The sequence below is a fragment of the Canis aureus genome, chromosome 24 (assembly GCF_053574225.1).
Source record: "Canis aureus isolate CA01 chromosome 24, VMU_Caureus_v.1.0, whole genome shotgun sequence".
Lineage (NCBI taxonomy): Eukaryota > Metazoa > Chordata > Mammalia > Carnivora > Canidae > Canis > Canis aureus.
In genome coordinates, this window is record NC_135634.1 from 3,048,797 (window position 1) to 3,068,868 (window position 20,072).

The 20,072-nt window shown below is 37.9% G+C and overlaps 1 protein-coding gene across 1 annotated transcript in view; it reads right to left on the bottom strand.

The window, feature by feature from the left end:
• FREM2 (FRAS1 related extracellular matrix 2) overlaps nucleotides 1-20,072 on the bottom strand; it is a 166,617-nt gene that overhangs the window by 35,755 nt on the left and 110,790 nt on the right. The window contains exons 7-11 of the mRNA XM_077867971.1: nucleotides 6,704-6,853; nucleotides 4,571-4,780; nucleotides 2,958-3,155; nucleotides 2,004-2,168; nucleotides 1,281-1,463 (exon numbers count right to left, since the gene is read on the bottom strand). Of these exons, the coding sequence (XP_077724097.1) occupies nucleotides 1,281-1,463; nucleotides 2,004-2,168; nucleotides 2,958-3,155; nucleotides 4,571-4,780; nucleotides 6,704-6,853 (906 nt within the window). The remainder of the gene's footprint in view (nucleotides 1-1,280; nucleotides 1,464-2,003; nucleotides 2,169-2,957; nucleotides 3,156-4,570; nucleotides 4,781-6,703; nucleotides 6,854-20,072) is intronic.

Consider the following 20,072-nt stretch of genomic DNA (forward strand, 5'->3'; position numbering starts at 1 on the left):
GAATATGGGTCAGAAGAGATTAAATTTTTTTATCATAAGCACTATAAACAGCATGCTTACATTTATGGATTAAGAGCCACAAGCTGATTTACTGTCATTTAACCTTGTTCTGACATCATTGGACAATTTGCTACAGAAGTATAACTTTTATTTATGCTTCAGCAAAAAGAATTATTTTGTTTCTAAGAAAAACATCTTCTGTTAAAGGTCATATTGTCCATCTTTAGAGGATGTTTCCTTAATGTAAAATCTGTTCCTGCTCATTATAGGAAGACTAGGTTTTTCTAATTTAGTGGCTAATCGGTTTTTTTTCCACTCCTTTTGGGTTGTAGGTGATTTATTTCGAATGTTATCCTTCTCTGCAGTGAGAATAATCTGAGGATAGCTCTGAAGCTCTACTGTTGTCCAACTGTTACCATATATGCAAAGAAAACAAGCTCCTTTGTAGAAGATGTTCTTTTTTCTATTGTCTCATCAACTTTATTCCTGACTTAGTAAAACCTATTCGTCACTTTCTAAACTTTTTTTTCACAAGTTAGCAGATCAAGATGAATGCCTGAAGTTCTAGGATCAAGAACTACCAACAGGTAGTTAAAGGTGGGAAACTAGAAACAAAGTGGATAAGTAGAACTCTACATAATTTATAAACTTAACTTTGCACATCAATTTACATCTATTCTGTCAACAAATAATTCATAGAGAACTGATTTGTATTTATTATTCATAAAAAATAAATACTGAAATGGTTCAAAACTTTGAAAGAAGAGGAGGATAGATGAAAACACCCAAAACGAAATCCTAAGGCCTGGAAAATTCATGATCTCTTTGGTTGGCATTCCACCAACCTTTTATTGCCCTCCATTAACACAAAATTTTGTAGCTTAAAGTTTTAGATCATTGGTGTTCTATAAACTAAAAAAATATCTCAGCTATCCTGAATATTTTCAGTGTACCAGAATATTCTAGAATAGATTTTAGTATTTAATTACCATAATGAAGGTAAAACCTATTAAAAGTAAGAATACATTCAGAATATAAAGTTATCTAGTCTATTCAAAATTTTCCTAAGTGCTCACACATAAGCCCTGTAAACCAAAAAGGGAAATTCTGGAACTAAAGTCTATTGCCTTTGTTTTTCTGAAGGAACTTGAAATTAATGTAAAGGAGTATGACTATTTTTATTTCACTTGGATATTTCCCTTCTTTTTCTCAAGGCTGCCAGTGCCAATACATAGTGGGAGCACCACCCACCTGGGAGCAGACCCTGGGAACCCCCATACCTTCTGACACAGGGTGATAGTCTTCTCCAGAAGTGGCTGAGCCATCCTTGGTGTGGACTCTCACAATTGAAACCTTTGAAGTATCTCCTTGGCGAATCACTGGAATTTTTACAACCACCGACTGTCCTGGTTCCTTGGGTTCGCTCACGCTAAATCTGGTTTCTCCAAATTTAATAACAGTCTCTAAAATTGTGGGAAATATGGACAAATTAAAATGTAAAGGAAATGTTTTTTCCTCATTTCTAATGTTTTGTTCTATATGAAGAGAGATTAATTAGTACTACACTCCTGGCTTCTCTCTGTCCCCTCACTCATCATTATTGGTGAGTGGGTTAGGAGAAACCCAAGTGTTCCTTCCTTGGGATTTAACCAGCCTCAGGGAGCATGCACTCTGGGCAGCCTCTATGTGCCATGAGTCTTATGGGAGCGGGCTCCTGGGAGTGGGAGAGGAGGGAAAAACTGCTGGCCCAGGGCTACCTCTACTCTACAGAAGGTATGAACATTTGGGATTTGCCAGTAGATGTAAAGCATATTCTCCAACATAAACTTTCAATTTTAATCGTTTATTTGGTTTCCTGTTGGTCTTAGTCTATTTTTCCTATTTCTCAATTGCTTGAAAACCCTAGTCTGAAAAAGAGGGTTATTTTCTGAGCCACTTAAAACGTTAACATAGATGGAATTCAATTCCTAATTTACAAGTGAGGACAAGAAATAACTCCTTACTATCAGCATCATCTTGGATCCTTATCAGAGTTTCATTTTGTTCCCCAACTGCAGCCCCAAAGGGGGAGTCGCTACTTGGGGTTCCAAGAACCAGGCGGAGTTCCTCTACCTCTTCATAGAGTTTGTCATCCATCAGCTCAAGTACACAAGGCTTTTCAGTCTCACCTGGAGCAATGATGACAGCATGTCTGTTATATCCATCCCACCATCACATTCCAATCACATCCCAGGCCCAGAAGGATATATGAGCTACCAGAATATAAACACCACAAGGACAAGAATGTTGCCTTTTTCCTGCTCTACTGATAGGGCAAAAGATAGTATCTGGCAAGTAATAAGCCTCAATAAGTATTTACTGAATAATGGCTAAACGGTTGAACATATGCATTGAGAGCCCCTATTTGTATGGGGAATTTCTTTAATGTCTGTTTTTAAGTTTTGCCACTCATCTTAGAAAACAAGTAATAAAGAGTAAATACCAATTTTATGTATGAATTTCTAGCATTATGATCAGGGACCAAAACTTAGCAGCCTTGTACAGGATGATCAGAGTTAATTTCACACAGGGATTAGTTTCTAGTACAATTACTGGATCAAAGTGATCAAACATTTTAAGGCTCTAAATTCACATTAAAATCGTCATGCCTATTTCCTTTCATTTCTTTCATTTGAACACTATTTTCCAGCATTGCAAAATGTACACATTTGCTGTATCACCGAATACCTTTTGAATAAACAATACGGCACATCGCTGGAAACTAATTTGTAAAATGATAAACCAAAAAGACACTGATTCAATCTGTAACAATCCACTTCCCCTTATTATCTTACAGTACAGAGGAAGCCATGTCATAAGCATGCTGAAGTCAAGAACATACATTTTCCTGATACGTATTTCTAATCAAAAACATGGCTTCCTCAAATTCCAAATAAAAATGTCAAGCTCCACCTTACCAGGGAGGAACAGGATGACAGAGCTATCAATGTTTGGACGTTCCTCAAAGTCCGTCATCACCTGTGCAGACCCCTGTCGTGTGTAGCATCTCACTGAAGACCTATAGTGAATGTCTCCACTCCTGTGGATCATTGCAACTATCTGCCCATCGTTTTCATTGCCAGTATATACTCGTTCTTTGAACTGCATCTTAGGCACTGCAAAAACAAATGAACGCGTGGATCAAGATGAACAGAAATTTTCTTAAGGAAAATGGCTTTCAGAAAGCATGGTTTAGCAGAAAGAATAACGAAACAGAAGTGAGCACTGGATTCCAGTTTCTACCCAGTCTCTTGACAATACTTTGGCCTTAAGCAAATCACTTCAATAAATTGCTTTGATTTTCTTATCTGTGAAATTCTGCTCTATTTCATGGAGTAGGCAGATGCAGTGAAATGCTAAAAAGTAGATAAGACTAGAGACTTTAAGATATCCATATCTATCATATGTTGCTTAATCATGAGCTTTTCAGAATTTCTGAAATTTCTGAATAATTTCTGAATTATTTCCAAGTAACCCTTAATATTGTGCACACACTACAACCATAGACCATGTTAGAAAAGTTGATAATAGATACAGTATTATACATATATTATATAAAGATGACAATGGATATAGTATTATATACATAATATTAATGCATATATAAAATGTTTCTGATAATGAACATTATGTATATATTTTAGGTGATATTGATGATGGATGAATTAAATATAGGTCTCATTAAAAATAGGTCACACTCTTCCAAGCAATGTCAAGATCATAGTTAAAATTGTTCAGAATTCCTTTGTGAGGATGTGTCAGAGAGCTCTACCACGTGGCCAGCAGCTGCTTGTCTTTAAACTATGTTTTTGGCACCTTCTCAGGGAAATTTCAAGAGTGTCTGCGTGTAAGAAGATGATAGACTTATGTTGAGAAGTAGAAAAAGACCATTACACGTGGCTCTACCCATCTATGGCAAGGGAACACAATCAAGATATTGATGACAATCTCACTTTTTTTTTTTAATGTAAGAGGAAGAATAAAAGTTTTCTTCTGAGACTGCCTGATTTTATCAAAATGGTCAAAGTCACAGACAGGATATTGCTATGAACTGAACTGCATTACCTCTAAATTCACAGGTTAAAGTCCTAACCCTTACAAGCTGAAAATGTGACCTTGTTTGAGGCTCTGGTCTTTGTAGAGGTAATGAAGTAAAAATGAGGTCATTAGAATGGGCTCTAATTTAATATAACTGCTGTCTTTATAAATAGGGGAAATTTAGACACAGTGGCACACGTAGGAGATGTAAAGACACATTAGGAACAAGATGGGTATGTACAAGCCAAATGAGAGGCATGGAGCGGATCCTTCCCACACAGTCCTCGGAAGGAACCAATCTGCCGACACCCTGATTTTGGACCTCTAGCCTCCAGAACCGTCAGATGAGAAATTTCTGAGTCTATAGTACTTTGTTATGGCAGCCCTGACAAACGTATACAGGTATATAAATCTAAGTTCATCATTTTTCTTAAGGTGTATATAAACTCCAGCCTATCATTTTACTCATCATTGTAAATTAATAAGCACTCACAGTCGGAGACAGAATCATTTATGGAAACCGTGGCTTTGCTGGGCTCGCCGAGGGCAGCGTTCATAGGCATACGAAGCACCAGTTCAAATTTCTCAATTCCCTCCAGCACTGGTTGCCCAAGATCATCCAGGATGATAACACGAACAGTCTGCATGTTGACTCCAGGTGCAAAATCTAAATTCCGACTGATTCCCACATAATCTGTTCCGGCTACACGCATAACAGAAGAATTATTCCATTGGGGACGGACGAAATTAAAATTATGAGACACAAATTATGTAGATCTATTTATGATTCTTTAAAAAATATCTGTAGACCAGCATAACATTACAGAAGAATACATTAATGAAATGCAAAGGACTAGTATCATATCGGTTTTTGAGACGGTAGAACAAACGTCAGGTTCTGAACTTCATTTTATTTAGGCCTAGTGAGTTATTTTAGCTTTCGTTATATAACCCCTCTATTTTTATTTTGGAATTCTTGAGTGGTGCTAATAAAAATCAGGTCTGAAATAATCAGCGTGACAATCATATACATGATTATCACAAATTACCTAGGAAATATATACATTTAAATTTTGTTAACATCAGTTAAACATCTGTATTTATTTTCCAAGTCTACAAGAGAATATCCTACTTCAATGTATGTTTGCCTGTTGTTGGTTAAAGCAACACATCTCAGATATAAGCTTTTGTCCCACATACTCCACCCACACTCACCTGAGGCAGAGAAATCCTTTATTCTCAAAGACCTATTTGATTTTTGGCTGACTTTGTCAGACCTTGGGGCACAAACCTAGTGTTGACACCTCTATTGATGTCTGAACTAGTTACAAACAAAAGTGTCCATCAATCTTTAGGCACTAAATTCATAAAGACTGGGAATGGGCGATGAGGGTTTGATATTATTGCTTCTTTGTTTTCATAACTTATGTTCTTCTAACGCTCACTTTATATGTATTCTCTTAACTTCTGAATACACGACTAAGAGTGTATCTGCCCTTAACTCCTCTTTTTAAATTTCTATTTGAATCTCCTTGTAGTTCTTCTTGTATTTTTCTTGTCCTCTGTTTCTTCGTCTTTATTCTCACATCTCTCTTCTTCTGATTTGAATTTTTTCTTAAAAAATAACATTCAGTGAATCAAATACTTCTTGGACATTTACTACATTCAAAGCATTTTGCTGGTTCAACTACATTAAAAAGGTTAAAACTTAAGCTTGGCTTTTAAAATGGTTTGGCCCCTACTGGCTTTGTGTGGTGAGTGTGTGATGTGCGTATGATGCACATGCATGTGCACGTGTGTGCATGTGAGAAAGAGTGTGTGTTGTTGGCAATTTAGAAGGAATAAAAAAGGAAATTTCTAATCCTATGCTTACCCTATACTTTATGATCAACTCTTTGGAGATGTAAATTCCAGAATAAAAGGTAAGCACATATCACCTATATATCACCTATATAAGCACATATTCATTACTTATATAATGAAGTGTGGAAAAGTCTTTGGATCTAAAGCATTTATGGGGACATTTGGTTAAAATGAGGAGGAAACCAAATTGGAGATGCATGTACATGATACTTACACGTCATTTGGTTTCTGTGGGTGGTGGCCAGCATGATCATTCTTGTGCACACCAATGCCATAATATTCTATGGTAGGTTTACCAAGTGTACAGAACCAATTCATGCAATAAGGGCAATAGAATTTACAGTCATCATGTCTGCAATGCAGCCTCTGATTTGTGGCTTTTATTTATTTATTTACTCATGGGAAACACAGGGAGAGAGAGAAAGAGAGAGGCAGAGACACAGGCAGAGGGAGAAGCAGGCTCCGTGCAGGGAGCCCGACGTGGGACTCGATCCTGGGTCTCCAGGATTGGGCCCTGGGCCGAAGGCAAGTGTTAAACCGCTGAGCCACCCAGGCTGCCCTGATTTGTGGCTTTTAAATGTGTTTTCTCACAGTAATAAATACAGCCTAGACTTACCGACGATATGATAACAATTTCAGAAAAATTTCCATTCATCCAGAATGGTTTAATAGGAGCGAAGTATTTTAGTTTTGAAGTATTTTGTGTCATGCTGAGTTGAACCCTAGAGAACAATCAAAATAGCTGCTGTAGGAAACTGCTCACCATCAGCAGAGGGAGGATCTGTTTTCCGAGACCTCACGGTGACACTGGAAGACCTGGACAGGTCGGTGCCTGTTCTCCACACCCGCAATTCCACATAGCCGGCGCTCTCGTCCACCAGGTACTCGACATCACCAAAGTAGAAGACAGGTTCTGTTAGAAATGAAACAGTGTGCCTGAGGTTAATTTTTTTTTTTCCACATCAAGCCCAATGGACGAAATTCCAGAGAAGAGTTAGTTTCATTTTACTGACTCCCTTATATTGTATTTTCTTCTTTCAGAAGATAACATCTCTTTAATCTGTAGATTTATACAATTTTCAGGTCAAAAGGCCTCTGCTGAAAACCAAAAATACTTATGGCTAAGTGCCTACTGGAACATTCTCATACTGAGGATTCAGTTACTCTGTTCTCCATGTGCAGGATTACAAGGAACTCTAAATGTACTTCCTGTTAAGTTTAGCTGGTTAAATGACCCCCAAATGAAGCAAAACACACAGGCTGAAATGTTTTAAGTTTGGTAAGACTGCTCATTGTATTGTCTTTTACTGAGCCCTCATCCTACATTATGACATCTTCTCATCCGTTTACATTTGGCCTTAATCCAGTGTATCTGGATCTATGATAATCACTGCACAAATAACACCTATTGGCATAACTAGACTAAATATGTATGATTACCAGTCCTGAAGACTCTAAAGAGACCTGGACATGATTGCAGGTTACCTGTAGAGTTCTAGGGTGCCCTATACCAACTGAGGTTCCCCTAGAGAAATACACTCATACCAAGGGATTTGTCTTAAACATGTAAGAAAAAAATGTGACTTAGGTCATTAAAGTAGGACACATGCTTTGGAGACTCTGTATTTTTCTCCTGTATTGGTGATGAATTGACCTAATTATTATCACTCTGATTCTACCCGTGACTGACAGTTTACCTTGTAAAAAAAGTCTGATGGGTAGCAGTTAGTTGAATAACGGTGGACACTCAGTGATAATTTATGAGCTTACTTATTAAAAAAACTCACTTTGAAATACTTACAGCCCATAAGAAAGTGTAGAAATAATACTAAGAGTATATTTTTACCCACTGTGAGCTTATTTTATGACCAAACTTTGACAAAGATAAGTTAATTTGAGTGTATATTTTTACTCACTGTGAGCTTATTTTATAACCAAACTTTGACAAAGATAAGTTAATTTGAGCGTAGACACAGAATAATAGCTCTTTGAATTGAGAGGTTTTAGTCATCTGTGTCTGGTTTCACAAGACTCAAAAGGACTGAGTCTCAAAGGTCATATAGTTCAGCACTGCTCTTAAGACACAATACCCTTAAAGAGATGACCATCATGTTTCAGAGTATCCAACTGAATTACTAAACACACAAAACACACAAAAATCAAGCAAAACCCTACAATCATGGCTTATAACCAAAGGCAATTTCATTCTGTGCACTGTTTAAATTGAGCATAAATAAGTTCTTTATTTTTCTGTCCAAACAAATTACCTTTATTAAAACTAGATAGTTACATTTTCTTTGTTTTTTTTTCATGGGCAGAGGAGCATAATAAAAAGCATGTAGTTCCTCTGAACTCTTGAATCATACAAAGCCAATCTTGAAATTTTTGTCTGCATATTTTGGTTCACGGGGTGATGAATCTGGCAGGGCATATCTCACCCCTTTCTTATCCTTTCAACTTGGACGGTGTGAGGGCAAGTGAGTGTGTGTGTACAGATGGAGGTGTTAGCTTATTAACCTTAGTTAGGTAGACCTCAAATACAAGCCAATAAATTCCTTACATTTCTCACACCTAAATAGGTGGCAGAGGTGAAGACAGAACTTTAGAAATGCTTATTCTGACCAGATGCCCAAACCAGGCACATCTTTATGTTTTTTCAAAGGCTTTTAACATTATTATGCAGGCTTGCTCATTGATATCCAAGGTGATCTCTATCTCTTCACATTGCTCGCAAACCATAGCATCATACATATTAGGTTTCTGAATTACGGGACAGAGCCATGAAATGAGGTGAGGGGGGCACCTCTATAATAACAGCACCTCCCATCTTCCGGTCTCCCTCCTCCTCACAGATATGTAGTAATAATGGGATAGGTTAAGACACATAAGGGAATATGGCTGTTAAGCACCAAATGGGCTACATATCAGAGGCAAACTGATACAAAACATGTGTGTATTCAGATACATTCTGTAAATAATACATCAAATATTTTTATGTTATAGTTTAATGTGTACTTCATATAAGGAAAAATTAAGAGTCCTATGTAGTACCCGGAAAATTATCCAACTTGTCAATCAGTATAAAGAGTAATGATAATAGGTCCCATATTAGAAGATGAGCTATGTATCTGACATATATGCTTTATATGTACGTGTGGTATGTGTGGAGTGTGTGTTGGGGGGGCGGTATGGTGTGTGTGGCAGAGTGGGGTGAGAAAGAGAGGAGGAGAGAGAGAAATGTGAGGGTCTGGCACTTCCATAATTGCTTACTATACGGTATGTTGTTACCTCCAGCAGAAAGAAAGGGGAAATGGAAGAAAGGGTTTAATCCTAAATGTCTCAATTTTACTATAGCAGCCAATAGAAGGTATTAGAAAAGATATTTATTTCCTTAAAATTAATTTTTTGAAAATCAGTGGATTTACTTACGGGATTCCTCTCCCTCTCTGGGCTTCACTGATGACAACTGGAAAATCGATCTATTAATCAACTGTAATCATTTCCGTTAAAATACAGAGTGATTAATGTAAGCTTAAAATACAATAGTTTGTTTTTAAGAGAACAATTCTTTTTTTTTTTAAAGATTTTATTTATTTATTCATGAGAGAGAGAGAGAGAGAGAGAGGGGGGCAGACTCACAGGCAGAGGGAGAAGCAGGCCCCATGCAGGGAGCCCAATGTGGGACTTGATCTTGGGTCTCCAGGATCACACCCTGGGCGGAAGGCAGGCGCTAAACCGCTGAGCCACCCGGGCTGCCCTAAGAGAACAATTCTTGTCGTTTCTTAGGATATGAATAAAAATGAGTGGCTAGACATTAATATCTCTCTATCTTTTCAGTATGGTTGAATGAGAACTGAAAAGAATAATCATTATTACTTCAGTTTCTCAATACCTTGTCAAAAATCTCCACAACTTAAATATTGTGTCTAATTGTTACCATTTGGACAGAATCTCATGTAATATAAATGAGTTAAAAATCCTGCAAGCAATGAACTGAGTTATAATCACTCAAGATAAATGGCAAGATGTTCCTGGAACATTTTACCGTAGGTAATAAGCAAGTAAAAAGAAGCAAAGGTTAAATAAACCAAGACTGCCAACAGCTGAAGAATACCTACGCAGAACCCAAAAGAACTGCTTGTTGTGGGAAATTGTTATAATTTATGAGAAGATTTTATCTCCCTTCTCTTCTAGAACATGTTTGTTTGTTTTGTCTAGGAGCTTGGTTTCTCTTAAAAGTTAACTGCGGACCATTGTCTATCAGTTTTGTAAAGACTCACAGTACAACTTCAAGTACTTTAGAAAAAGCCTATTTATTCTGTAATCTCATCTCAAATAGGCACTGTGCTGTGTAAGCCCATCGTCTTAGTGGAGAAAACCGACAGTGGCTGATACTACCTGGAATGAGAGAAGACTCTAATAAAGCCACGAATTCCATGGCCTTCTCCATAAAATATAAAACAGTTATTCCTTGCCATTCCAGGGCCCATTACGTTTGCCATTCCAGGGCCCATGTACGTTTATTCCCTCTGCGGAAGAACGATGCGTCATATCCAAATAGTGTGCATGAGAGCAGTGTAGGGGAGGTTTTAATTTAGCCTAGTGAAATAGCACGAGAGCTATAGGGGAAGTTCAAATATTCTCCTATCCTTGGCAGTGTTACACTTTGGGGTAAAGGGCACAGAGGAAGGTATTGACTACAGACAAGTTTATGTTAGCTCATTAAACAATAACATGCTTGTAAAGAATTTACCTTAAAAAAATTAACACACTTTTCAGGGTTGGGGATACCTTCACCACAAACAGCCAGGATGGGATTGTGTCTGTTCGTTATATATGTGATTGATGAGGAGGCTTGGCCTGCCACATAAGACACACACCAGCAACAAAGACAAAGGGAAAATAACTTGAGTTTCCCCACAGGGAGAAAGTAAACTTTTTTTTTCTAAGTCTGTGGTGTCTAGATTGATGTTTACAATTACATTGTGTCTCATGAGATGAAAGAAGTAGGTGCCAGTAGTAATTGCTATCTGGAGCCAAATCTTATTTACTCACATGTCCACAGACCATCAGTCAAGCGAGCTTTGTGGTTCTAACATGTTGGCTAAGAACAGAATGAAATACAAGATTTCATGCTGTCTTTTGGCTTAGTGCTGAAAAGATTACAAAGAAACCTCCCTAAATTATTTCCAACTCAGGTCTCTCTTCTGAGTTCTGGACCTAGATAACTAAGCAGCCTACTCAACCCTGTGAGGCTTCCACACAAACTTCTTCCAAACGGAGTCAGTAGAGTCCCCTCAACTGCCCACTCCTGGTTTCTCTTGGGCTCACAAGTGCCACTTCCCTAGATTCAGCCAGTACACTTGCCATTTTTAATTCCCCCAACAGCCACTCAGCCACGCTCTTAACTAAAAAGGTCATTCCTCAAAGCAAACTTCATCATGGTAATCCAGCTACAGAAAACCTGCCAGTGTTCCTCACTGTTCTTAGATTGTTCACAAATTCCTTAACATGATATTCAATACATCAGAGCCTCTGGTCTCACTAAGTCTCATTTTAGGCCCCCTTTTACTCAGTAGTCTAGTGTCTTGAATGTCTTAACTGTGTCACTTCTAATCTTTGCTATACCACCCCTGTAGTTTTCCACACTCCTTTCCTCCTCCTCCTCACAGGGATAACCCTTGCTCCTTCCAGACTTCTGTCTAGAAGCTACTTGTGCTGGGAAGCACCCTGTCTTCCCCAGCAAAGCCCCCACTCTCTCCACAGGTGGGGTCTCCGAGTTTTCTAAGGAGAGGAATTAAGCCTCCTTTATTCACTGGTGTTTCTCCAATGCTTAATGTAATGAATACATGGCAGTAGGTGCTCAATTGATATTGCAGAATGAATGAACATCAATACAATAGGATTATTTGTTTTCAGGACAAATGAATAAATACATCTTTGTGGTGGGTGAGTTAGAAGAGTATACTTTTGGGGCACCTGAGGCTCAGTCCGTTAAGTGTCCGACTCTTAATTTCAGCTCAAGTCATCATTTCAGGGTCATAGAATCAAGCCAACCTCTGGCTCCTCACTCAGTGAGGAATCTGCTTGAGATTCTCTCTCTCTCATCTCTCCCTCTCCCTCTGCCTCTCCCCCCTCTCTGTTGGTCTCTCCCTCTCAAATAAATCAATACATTTTTAAAGAAGACTCCACTCTTAGCATCAGGTAGTGGGAGAAGCTTCTGAAGGAGGAGCAAGTGGTTGTCCTTGGAGTAAAATGACTTCAGAGGGCTGCCTTTTAGATCTGGAGGGAGTCCAAGGGGAAAGGGGACTGAATCACAGTGAACTCAAAGAAAACAGGTTCTTTTTCTTTTTCAATCCTCTGTTCCGAGTTGGATGTGCATCAGAATCACCAAAGATTTAAAAACTGAATTGATGCTAGGCCTCACCTCCCATTTATGGAATCAGAATTTCCAGCAGCTGCTCCAGAGGCAAGAACATTTTTCTATTTTGTTTTTTTTTTTTTTTTAATGAAAAATGTTTTTTAGAGTAGTTTTCTGTTCACAGCAAAATTGAGCAAAAGGAAAAGAGATTTCCCATAGACCCCCAATCCCCTCCCACACTGCACCAGTGTTTTAAAACACCTGTACAGGTGTCAGCAATCTGCATGCATGTTTTAGCTCATGTGCATGTCTTTACCAAATCATGACTACTTGCTGGATATCACACTGATTGTTTTGATTCAGGATCTCCATTCTCACGATAACCTTATGAGGTATGTACTGTGTTATCTTGTTTTCACAGAGAAGGAAACTAAGGATTAAGGAGGTTAAGAGACTTGTCCAAACTCACACATGAGGGAAATGGTGGACACCCAGACAAAGCCCGAGTGCTTAACTGAGCTAACGTTAAAATGCAAGAGAGGGGGCTACCTGGGTGGCTCAGTGGTTGAGCGTCTGCCTTCAGCTCAGGATATGGTCCCGGGGTCCTGGGATCAAGTCCCACATCAGATTCCCCACAGGGAGCCTGCTTCTCCCTCTGCCTATGTCTCTTCCTCTCTCTGTGTGTCTCTCATGAATAAATAAATAAAATCTTTAAAAAAAATGAAGGCAAGAGAGGAATCATAAGACAAAAGGTTTTCAAATACCAGGTGTTGTATAGAAGTGTTGAATCACTACACTGTACACCTAAAACTAACATAATATTGACATCTGCTTAAAGGCAGCTTTGTGATTTTATATCTTACATTCTCTAATCTAGCAGCAATAATTAAAAATTGAAGGTAATATGCCATTTCTTTTTGGTAGCTTTGATAATTTTCTCCTTTAATGTTAACATACTTGATAAGGAAAGGTAGAGCTATGCTCAAAACAAGATAAACATCTCTGTGAACTAAAAAGGTAAGAACATCATAGTGGTGAGTGGAGCCAAAGTGAATGGTTCTACTCGTCTCTGAAGTCTGGAGACAGGCTGTAAATCAACATTTGAGTCATAGAGACCAAATGAAAACATAATTCCAAAGTGAGGGCAAAAATACAGATATTTTCTGGCAGCAAAGATGAAGAGGTTTTACTCATCTACAGATGCACACTGAGAAACTGCTAGAAGCACAGAAAAAATAAAAAAATTCAAAAGGAAGAACTGTACCTGCAAGAAGAGAACCAATAAATAAAATATTCTGGCAAAACTATAGGCATAAATAACAATCATAGTTGATATATTTAAATAGCAATATTAACTAAAGTCCAAATATGACTTAAAGCAAAATTGTTAATAATGAATAACTCTCTAAATAAAAAGTTCACAAGGTTTTTAATAATCTTGAACTTGTATTCAAATAGGTAAAGCAAAAATTGACATGATTACAGGAAAGTACTGATTAATCTATAATTATAGTGGGTTTTTTATTGCACAACTCTCAGAAAAATGATAGATGAGTTTGAACAATCTGTAGAAATATAAGAAAAGGCAACATAATCCTTGCCTCATGTATGTATGAATCTCTGCTCCTCAAAACAAAAGATTAGTATCCAAAATAAATTAAAACTCCTATAAATCTATATCAAAAATTCCTTTTTCTTTAAGGTTTTTTGTTGTTGTTGTTGCTGAGTTACAGACTGAAAGAGAGAGAGAGAATGCACGCAAGTGAGGAGGAGAAGAAGGAGAGAGAGAATCATAAGCACAGAGCCTGATATGCGCTCAATCGCATGACTCTGAGATCATCACCTGAGTTGAAATAGAGTTGAACACTTAACTGACTGAGCCATCGAGGCACCCCTAGCAAAAATTCTAACAGCAAATGGAAATACTGGAGTTATATAAACATTCAAGTCTCAGAAGAGGAAACTTTCACCATCATATGTAAATAACCTTAAAATGAGACATTATTTAATATTCGTAAGATTGGAAAAACCTAAATGGTGCAACAGGATGAGAAAATAGACATTGTCAGATGCTACTGGTGGGAGTGCAAATAGATTCAATCACTTTAGAGAGATTTGGCAATATCTGATAAAATTAAAATTGTATATTCAGCATGACCCATCAATTCTACTTTTTGGTAGCTTCCTACAGAAATTCTGCACATGTATACTAAGAAACATTTACAAGTATGTTTAATGCAACATTATTTATACTTACTAAACAAGGGGAAAACACAAATGTCCACGAATAAGGGAATGGATAATTAAAACTCATCTAAATGGAATGACTAAGTTGTACACCTGAAACTAATGTAACATTGTGTGTCAATCATAACAAAACAAAACAAGACCAAAAAAAAAAAAACACACACCTCATATAAATGCATCAAAATAACAGATCTTGAAAACACCATGCCAATTTTTTAAAGAAAAAGCAAGTTGCAATAGATACATATCCAGTTCACCATCATTGCTGCTTTGGGGGACTATGGTAGTTGAATGATATCACAAGGGACTTCGACTTTATGAAAGCGTTTAATTCTTTTAAAAGATCTGAAGCAAATGAAAAATGGTAACTGCTAGTTTTAGATGGTGTGCACCTGATCCTATTTTTTTTTTTACATTTTTGTAATAAAAAATTTTACATGGTCGTTATAGAATGGTATGCATACGATGATTCATTTTATTAAAATGTATGTGTACATTGTTAATGCATAGAAATAAGACAGAATATATGACAAGCTGCTAACTGGTTATTTCCCAGGGGTGGGATTATGAGGAAATTGACCTCCTTTGCTACACGTTTCTTACATATATTAATTTGCGTTGTAATTATTTAAACCTAATTTTTTTTTCAAGTAGCATCTTACATTGTAAATAAAAACAAGGGGGAAAAATCTGATGAACTTTCTCCTATAAATAACATCTTCAAAAAATTAGTTTTAAATAATTTTGACTGGGCATTTGCCTTTTCTTTCAAGATATACTTTAAATACGTAAACATACATTCTTAAGAATGACCTCATAGCTAGTTTTTAAAGAGCATTTTCAAAATTCTTGTTGAAAAATAAAGTTCAAATGTGTATTTAAGGGGAAAGCTTAGGAGTATGTATCAGTTTAAAGGCATGTTTTGACATTTCTTTTTCTTGCCAACTATAATTTTCTCAGAGAGAATAAAGAAAAGTCAGTACATGTCTAGAATGCTGATAATTTAGGGAATGAATCTTCCCAAGATTTCAGCTGAGAATACACGGTGAGACTTTCTCCAAAAGGATAATGTTATCAGAGATTTTACTGCCAATCTAGTTTCACCCCAAAACTCTGATTTTGTCTTACCCAGGGTCTCTATAAGTTTAAAATAACATTTAAATGTTGCGGTCATCAGAGTTTTCCACCATCTAGTAGCATTTGAAAGTCTTTCTGAATGTTCTTTATTCAACAAATGTTGTTGAGCATCGTGTTTTCTAGAACTGGTGTTGTGGGGTTCTTTTGAGACTATTTTATTTTTGTTTCTATCCAAAATGATACATTGCATAAACAGAAGGGGAAGGAAAAACTGGTCATGAGCCACTAAATGATTCATCAACCCAATGGGATGCAACTTAAAATTTCCTAAACATTACTCTTTATGCATGTCAATGTTTCCCAAAGGTGGTCACAAATCTGTACTGTCCCCGAGGGGTTTTTAAAATGTAAATTCCTGGGGTCTCACCTCAAATCAACAAAATAAAAAACCTCAAAAAAATTTAAACTGTTTCAGGTCAACAGCCTATCCAGTAGAAGTCTGAGAATCGCAATGTGTGTGTGTGGGTGGGGGGTGGGGGGGCAGTACAGAGACTGTGCCAGGCAACAGGTGCCATGGTGCAGAGGCTCTTCGAGTGTTCCAGTGTGCTGGAGGCAGCAGGACAGCATCTCAGAAAAGAAAATGTGAGCTTGCAGGCTGAGCAGGTTTTAATAGCAGTGAAAAGGACGGATGTCTCAGAAGGATTAGGAGCAGCCAAGGCCTGAGCATGCGTGCTGGGTTAAAAAGAGGTGAGGTTCCAGTATCTGGAGTTCCCCAGAGTGGAGAAGGTGAGGACCCAAGTTGAGGTGACAGCCAATGGCAACTGTGTGCATTCTTGCATTGGATGCCAAGAACTATCGAAAATGGGCCGTCATTGATCATTTTTAAGCAGAAGTGACACAACAGGAACTTGATTTGCAAAATGGGAACCAGGGTGGATTGAGGGAAGCAGGGCGAGGCTAGAGGCTGGAGAAGGGTTAGGGAACTACAGTGGAAGGAGGAGTTAGGAAGATCTTAAGATAGAATCTCAAAGTGGGAAAATTGAGAATTAGGCTTGGAGTTTCCAAAATAGAGGGGCGGTGCTTTGTGATCAATTAAATGTGGCAGGTGAAATGAAGTGGATGCCAAGGGATGTCCAGCTTGGTCAACGGGGTGGTTTTTTAATTGCGAAGGGTATTCATGTTGTCATTCATGGTGCTTTTGCCCACCGGTTGCTCTGTTCCATAATCATTCTCTCTACTTTCATTTGCTATCTTTCTTAGAACTCTTGGATGATGTCTCTGTGTCTCTCATGAATAAATAAATAAAATCTTGAAAAAAAAAAAAAAGAAGTCAGATGAGATGGGGCACCTGGGTGGCTCAGTGATTGATTGTCTGCTCAGGTCATCATCCTGGGGTCCTGGGATCAAGTCCCACCACAGACTCCCAGCAGGAAGCCTGCTTTTTCCTCTACGTCTCTGTGTCTCATGAATAAATAAATAAAATATTTTTTAAAAAACCCAGACGAGAGTATCCTCTAGACTTTCACAGAGATAATATATTTAATTAAACCTAACGTTACAAGTGGTTGGCTTGTCACAGGCTCTCGATAAACAGTAATCATTATTTTCATTATATAATACAGATACTTTCTATTCATATGTTTATTGTTAGATCTAAAACCTAATATAACGATAAATGCTAGACTACTAAATGGTATATATGTGAGAAAGGATATTTACTTACAGCAAGTGTGTGATAGGAGAAGATGTTATAGCCACACTGTGGAATACTATGTAGCCACCAAAAAGAATCCATAAAAGTTTAAAAGTGATGGCATAAAAAGCTTTTCATGAGGGACACGTGGGTGGCTCAGCCGTTGAGCATCTGCCTTCAGCTCGGGTTGTGATCCCAGACCCAGGGATCGAGTCCCACATCAGGCTTCCTACGAGAAGCCTGCTTCTCCCTGTCTATGTCTCTCATGAACACTTAAAATCTTTTCTAAAAAAAGATTTTCATGATATATTGCCCTGGGAAATAAATACAGCATGAGCTCATATGTATAATATGATCATATAGTAATAACAAATATGTAGTATTTTCCAGGCCTCTGAACTGCTCTAATACATATATCTCATTCAATCCTCCTAACTACCCTTTGAAGTAGGTACTATTACCATCTCTACTTTATTGATGATAACTACTGATGAAGTCCAGACATTTAAGATCAATAGCCAATACATGGAAAGGAAACCAGACCATCTGCCTCTAGAATATGTGCTAGTTGAGACTTCACACAGCAATAATTACCTCTAATCAAAGTGAAAATAAATATGTGCATTTGAGTGTGTATATAAAAAAATCCACTCATCACACTCAAGTGACCTCAAGGAAGAGGTATGGGTTTGGTGTAGAAGATAATCAGACTCTCACCATCTAGTTGATGTACCTCTTTTTAGTACTCATGAATAGTTTTGTGATAAAAATATTAATACTAAATGAGGATTAATCCGCATAACATACCTCCTTTAAATACAGCTGCAAAATATGATTAAAGAAAAAATATTAGAGAGCAAAAAGTCTTCCCTTTCCTGTTAAAATTTTTAAGACAGGGGCACCTGGGTGGCTCAGTCAGTTAAGCATCTGCCTTCAGCTCAGGTCATGATCCTGAGGTCGTGGGATCGAGCCCTGAGTTCGGGTTTCTGCTCAGCAGGGAGTCTGCTTCTCCTTCTCCCTCTGCCCCTCCCTCTGCTTATGCTCTCTTTCTCTCTCTCTGGCATATATCTCTAACTATATATCTATATCTGTATCTACGTATCTTTATCTGTATATCTTTAAGACTTTTTTTTTTACCCCTAACAGGTTCTGGCATTTTTACCGACTTGCTGTGATATTTCACAGTGCTGTGGATGTGTACACTCTCTCAGGAACTGAGAGAGTTATTTCGCCTTCAAAGAAACCATTATCTCCGTATCCCAAGGCCCTGAAAAATTTGTCTTTCCTTTCTTCTATGTAACCCACTCCCAGTGGACAGCTGTCAAGACAGTCCTGCCTCTGACACTTCTCCCACTGCACTTGACACGCTATATTCAAATGACTCATCCACTCATTTGTGTTCCTCATTAGATCTTCCCAAAGGCAGAAATCATGTATTGTTCATCTGTAAACTCTAATGAGAAGCATGTAGACTGGCATAGAAGGGGGTCATCAAGAAATGTGTGGAGACACAAGCGAAGATTGATAATTGCTTCCAGAGTTTCTAATCAAAAGTAATTATTGTGGCTCCAGAGCTCATCTTGTGAGTGAGAATACACCAATTAATATTATGGTTAATGTCATAGTAATATTACAATATAATTGCCACATTGACAGAGTGTGTGCCTCTGCAAGCCACATTAGAATGTCTAGAATTATTTTCCCTCTTTCTCTGAAAACAAGTATCTGGAAAGGTGAACATTTTCAGAACATTTTCTTTAAAGATGTGTAACGAGAGTCTCCTTGAGTGACAAGACAGGAACACAACAGTCTATGTAAGAGAAAACTAAAATATTAGAACTCAGCTGTGAGATAAATTTCTTCATCAAAGAAATCATCATAGAAGGGAAAGGAAATGAGGTATCACTCTATGCTTAACCCCCCCCCATACCCTTAAAATTGTTACTGCTCCAAAAACCACTGATCAAAAGGCATACTTGTACATTTTCATTCCTACTGACTAATCTTTCTAAGTAAGATTTCAGAATCAATGGAGACTCTGACATCAGGGTGATTTATGTGGGAATCCCAACAGCTGAACGAAGAAAGATTATGACCACCAGTGTCACACAATCTGTGTGAGTTCTCAGGAATAAAAGCATGTGGTTAACACTTGAATAATAAATAATCTTGACCATAGACTGCTCAACAATTGACACTTGAAACATGCCTGCAGGCGGCAGAGGAGGAGACTCCAGAAAAAATAGCTGAGAGGAAAAAATAGCTCCATTTCAAGCTGAGAGGAATGTGCTCCTTTTTTTATAAGAATCCTTCTTCCTTATTCCTCCTTGTGAGTGCTACACAGTAGCAGCTTTGCCTTTGCCCCATAGCTTCTAGCATAGTAGGTGAAGAGGAGACTCCAGAGTCTTCCATCCTTTTGTGTTTCAGTGGGGAAAAAACACACCCAACTGTTCCACGGGCCATGGGTAGGCACTTCTGAAACATATGACATTGGGGAAGTCAACCTCTTTGGTTCTTGGATTTCTGGTCTCCAATATGAAGATAATCCAGTTGGGTCTGTATGAAGTCACAGCACCAAGCTTTCAGGTCCATGCACATTCTTCTTGCCCTTGGAGACTGGTGTTTTCCTTGGCACCAATTTCTCTCATTTAGCATTCACAGAACCTGTTTGTGCTTAATTCCTGCATCCTTTATTGAAAAGAAGGTAGTTGCTTCTTCTCAAGGAAAGGAATGGTTAGAAGACCATTCCTGCCT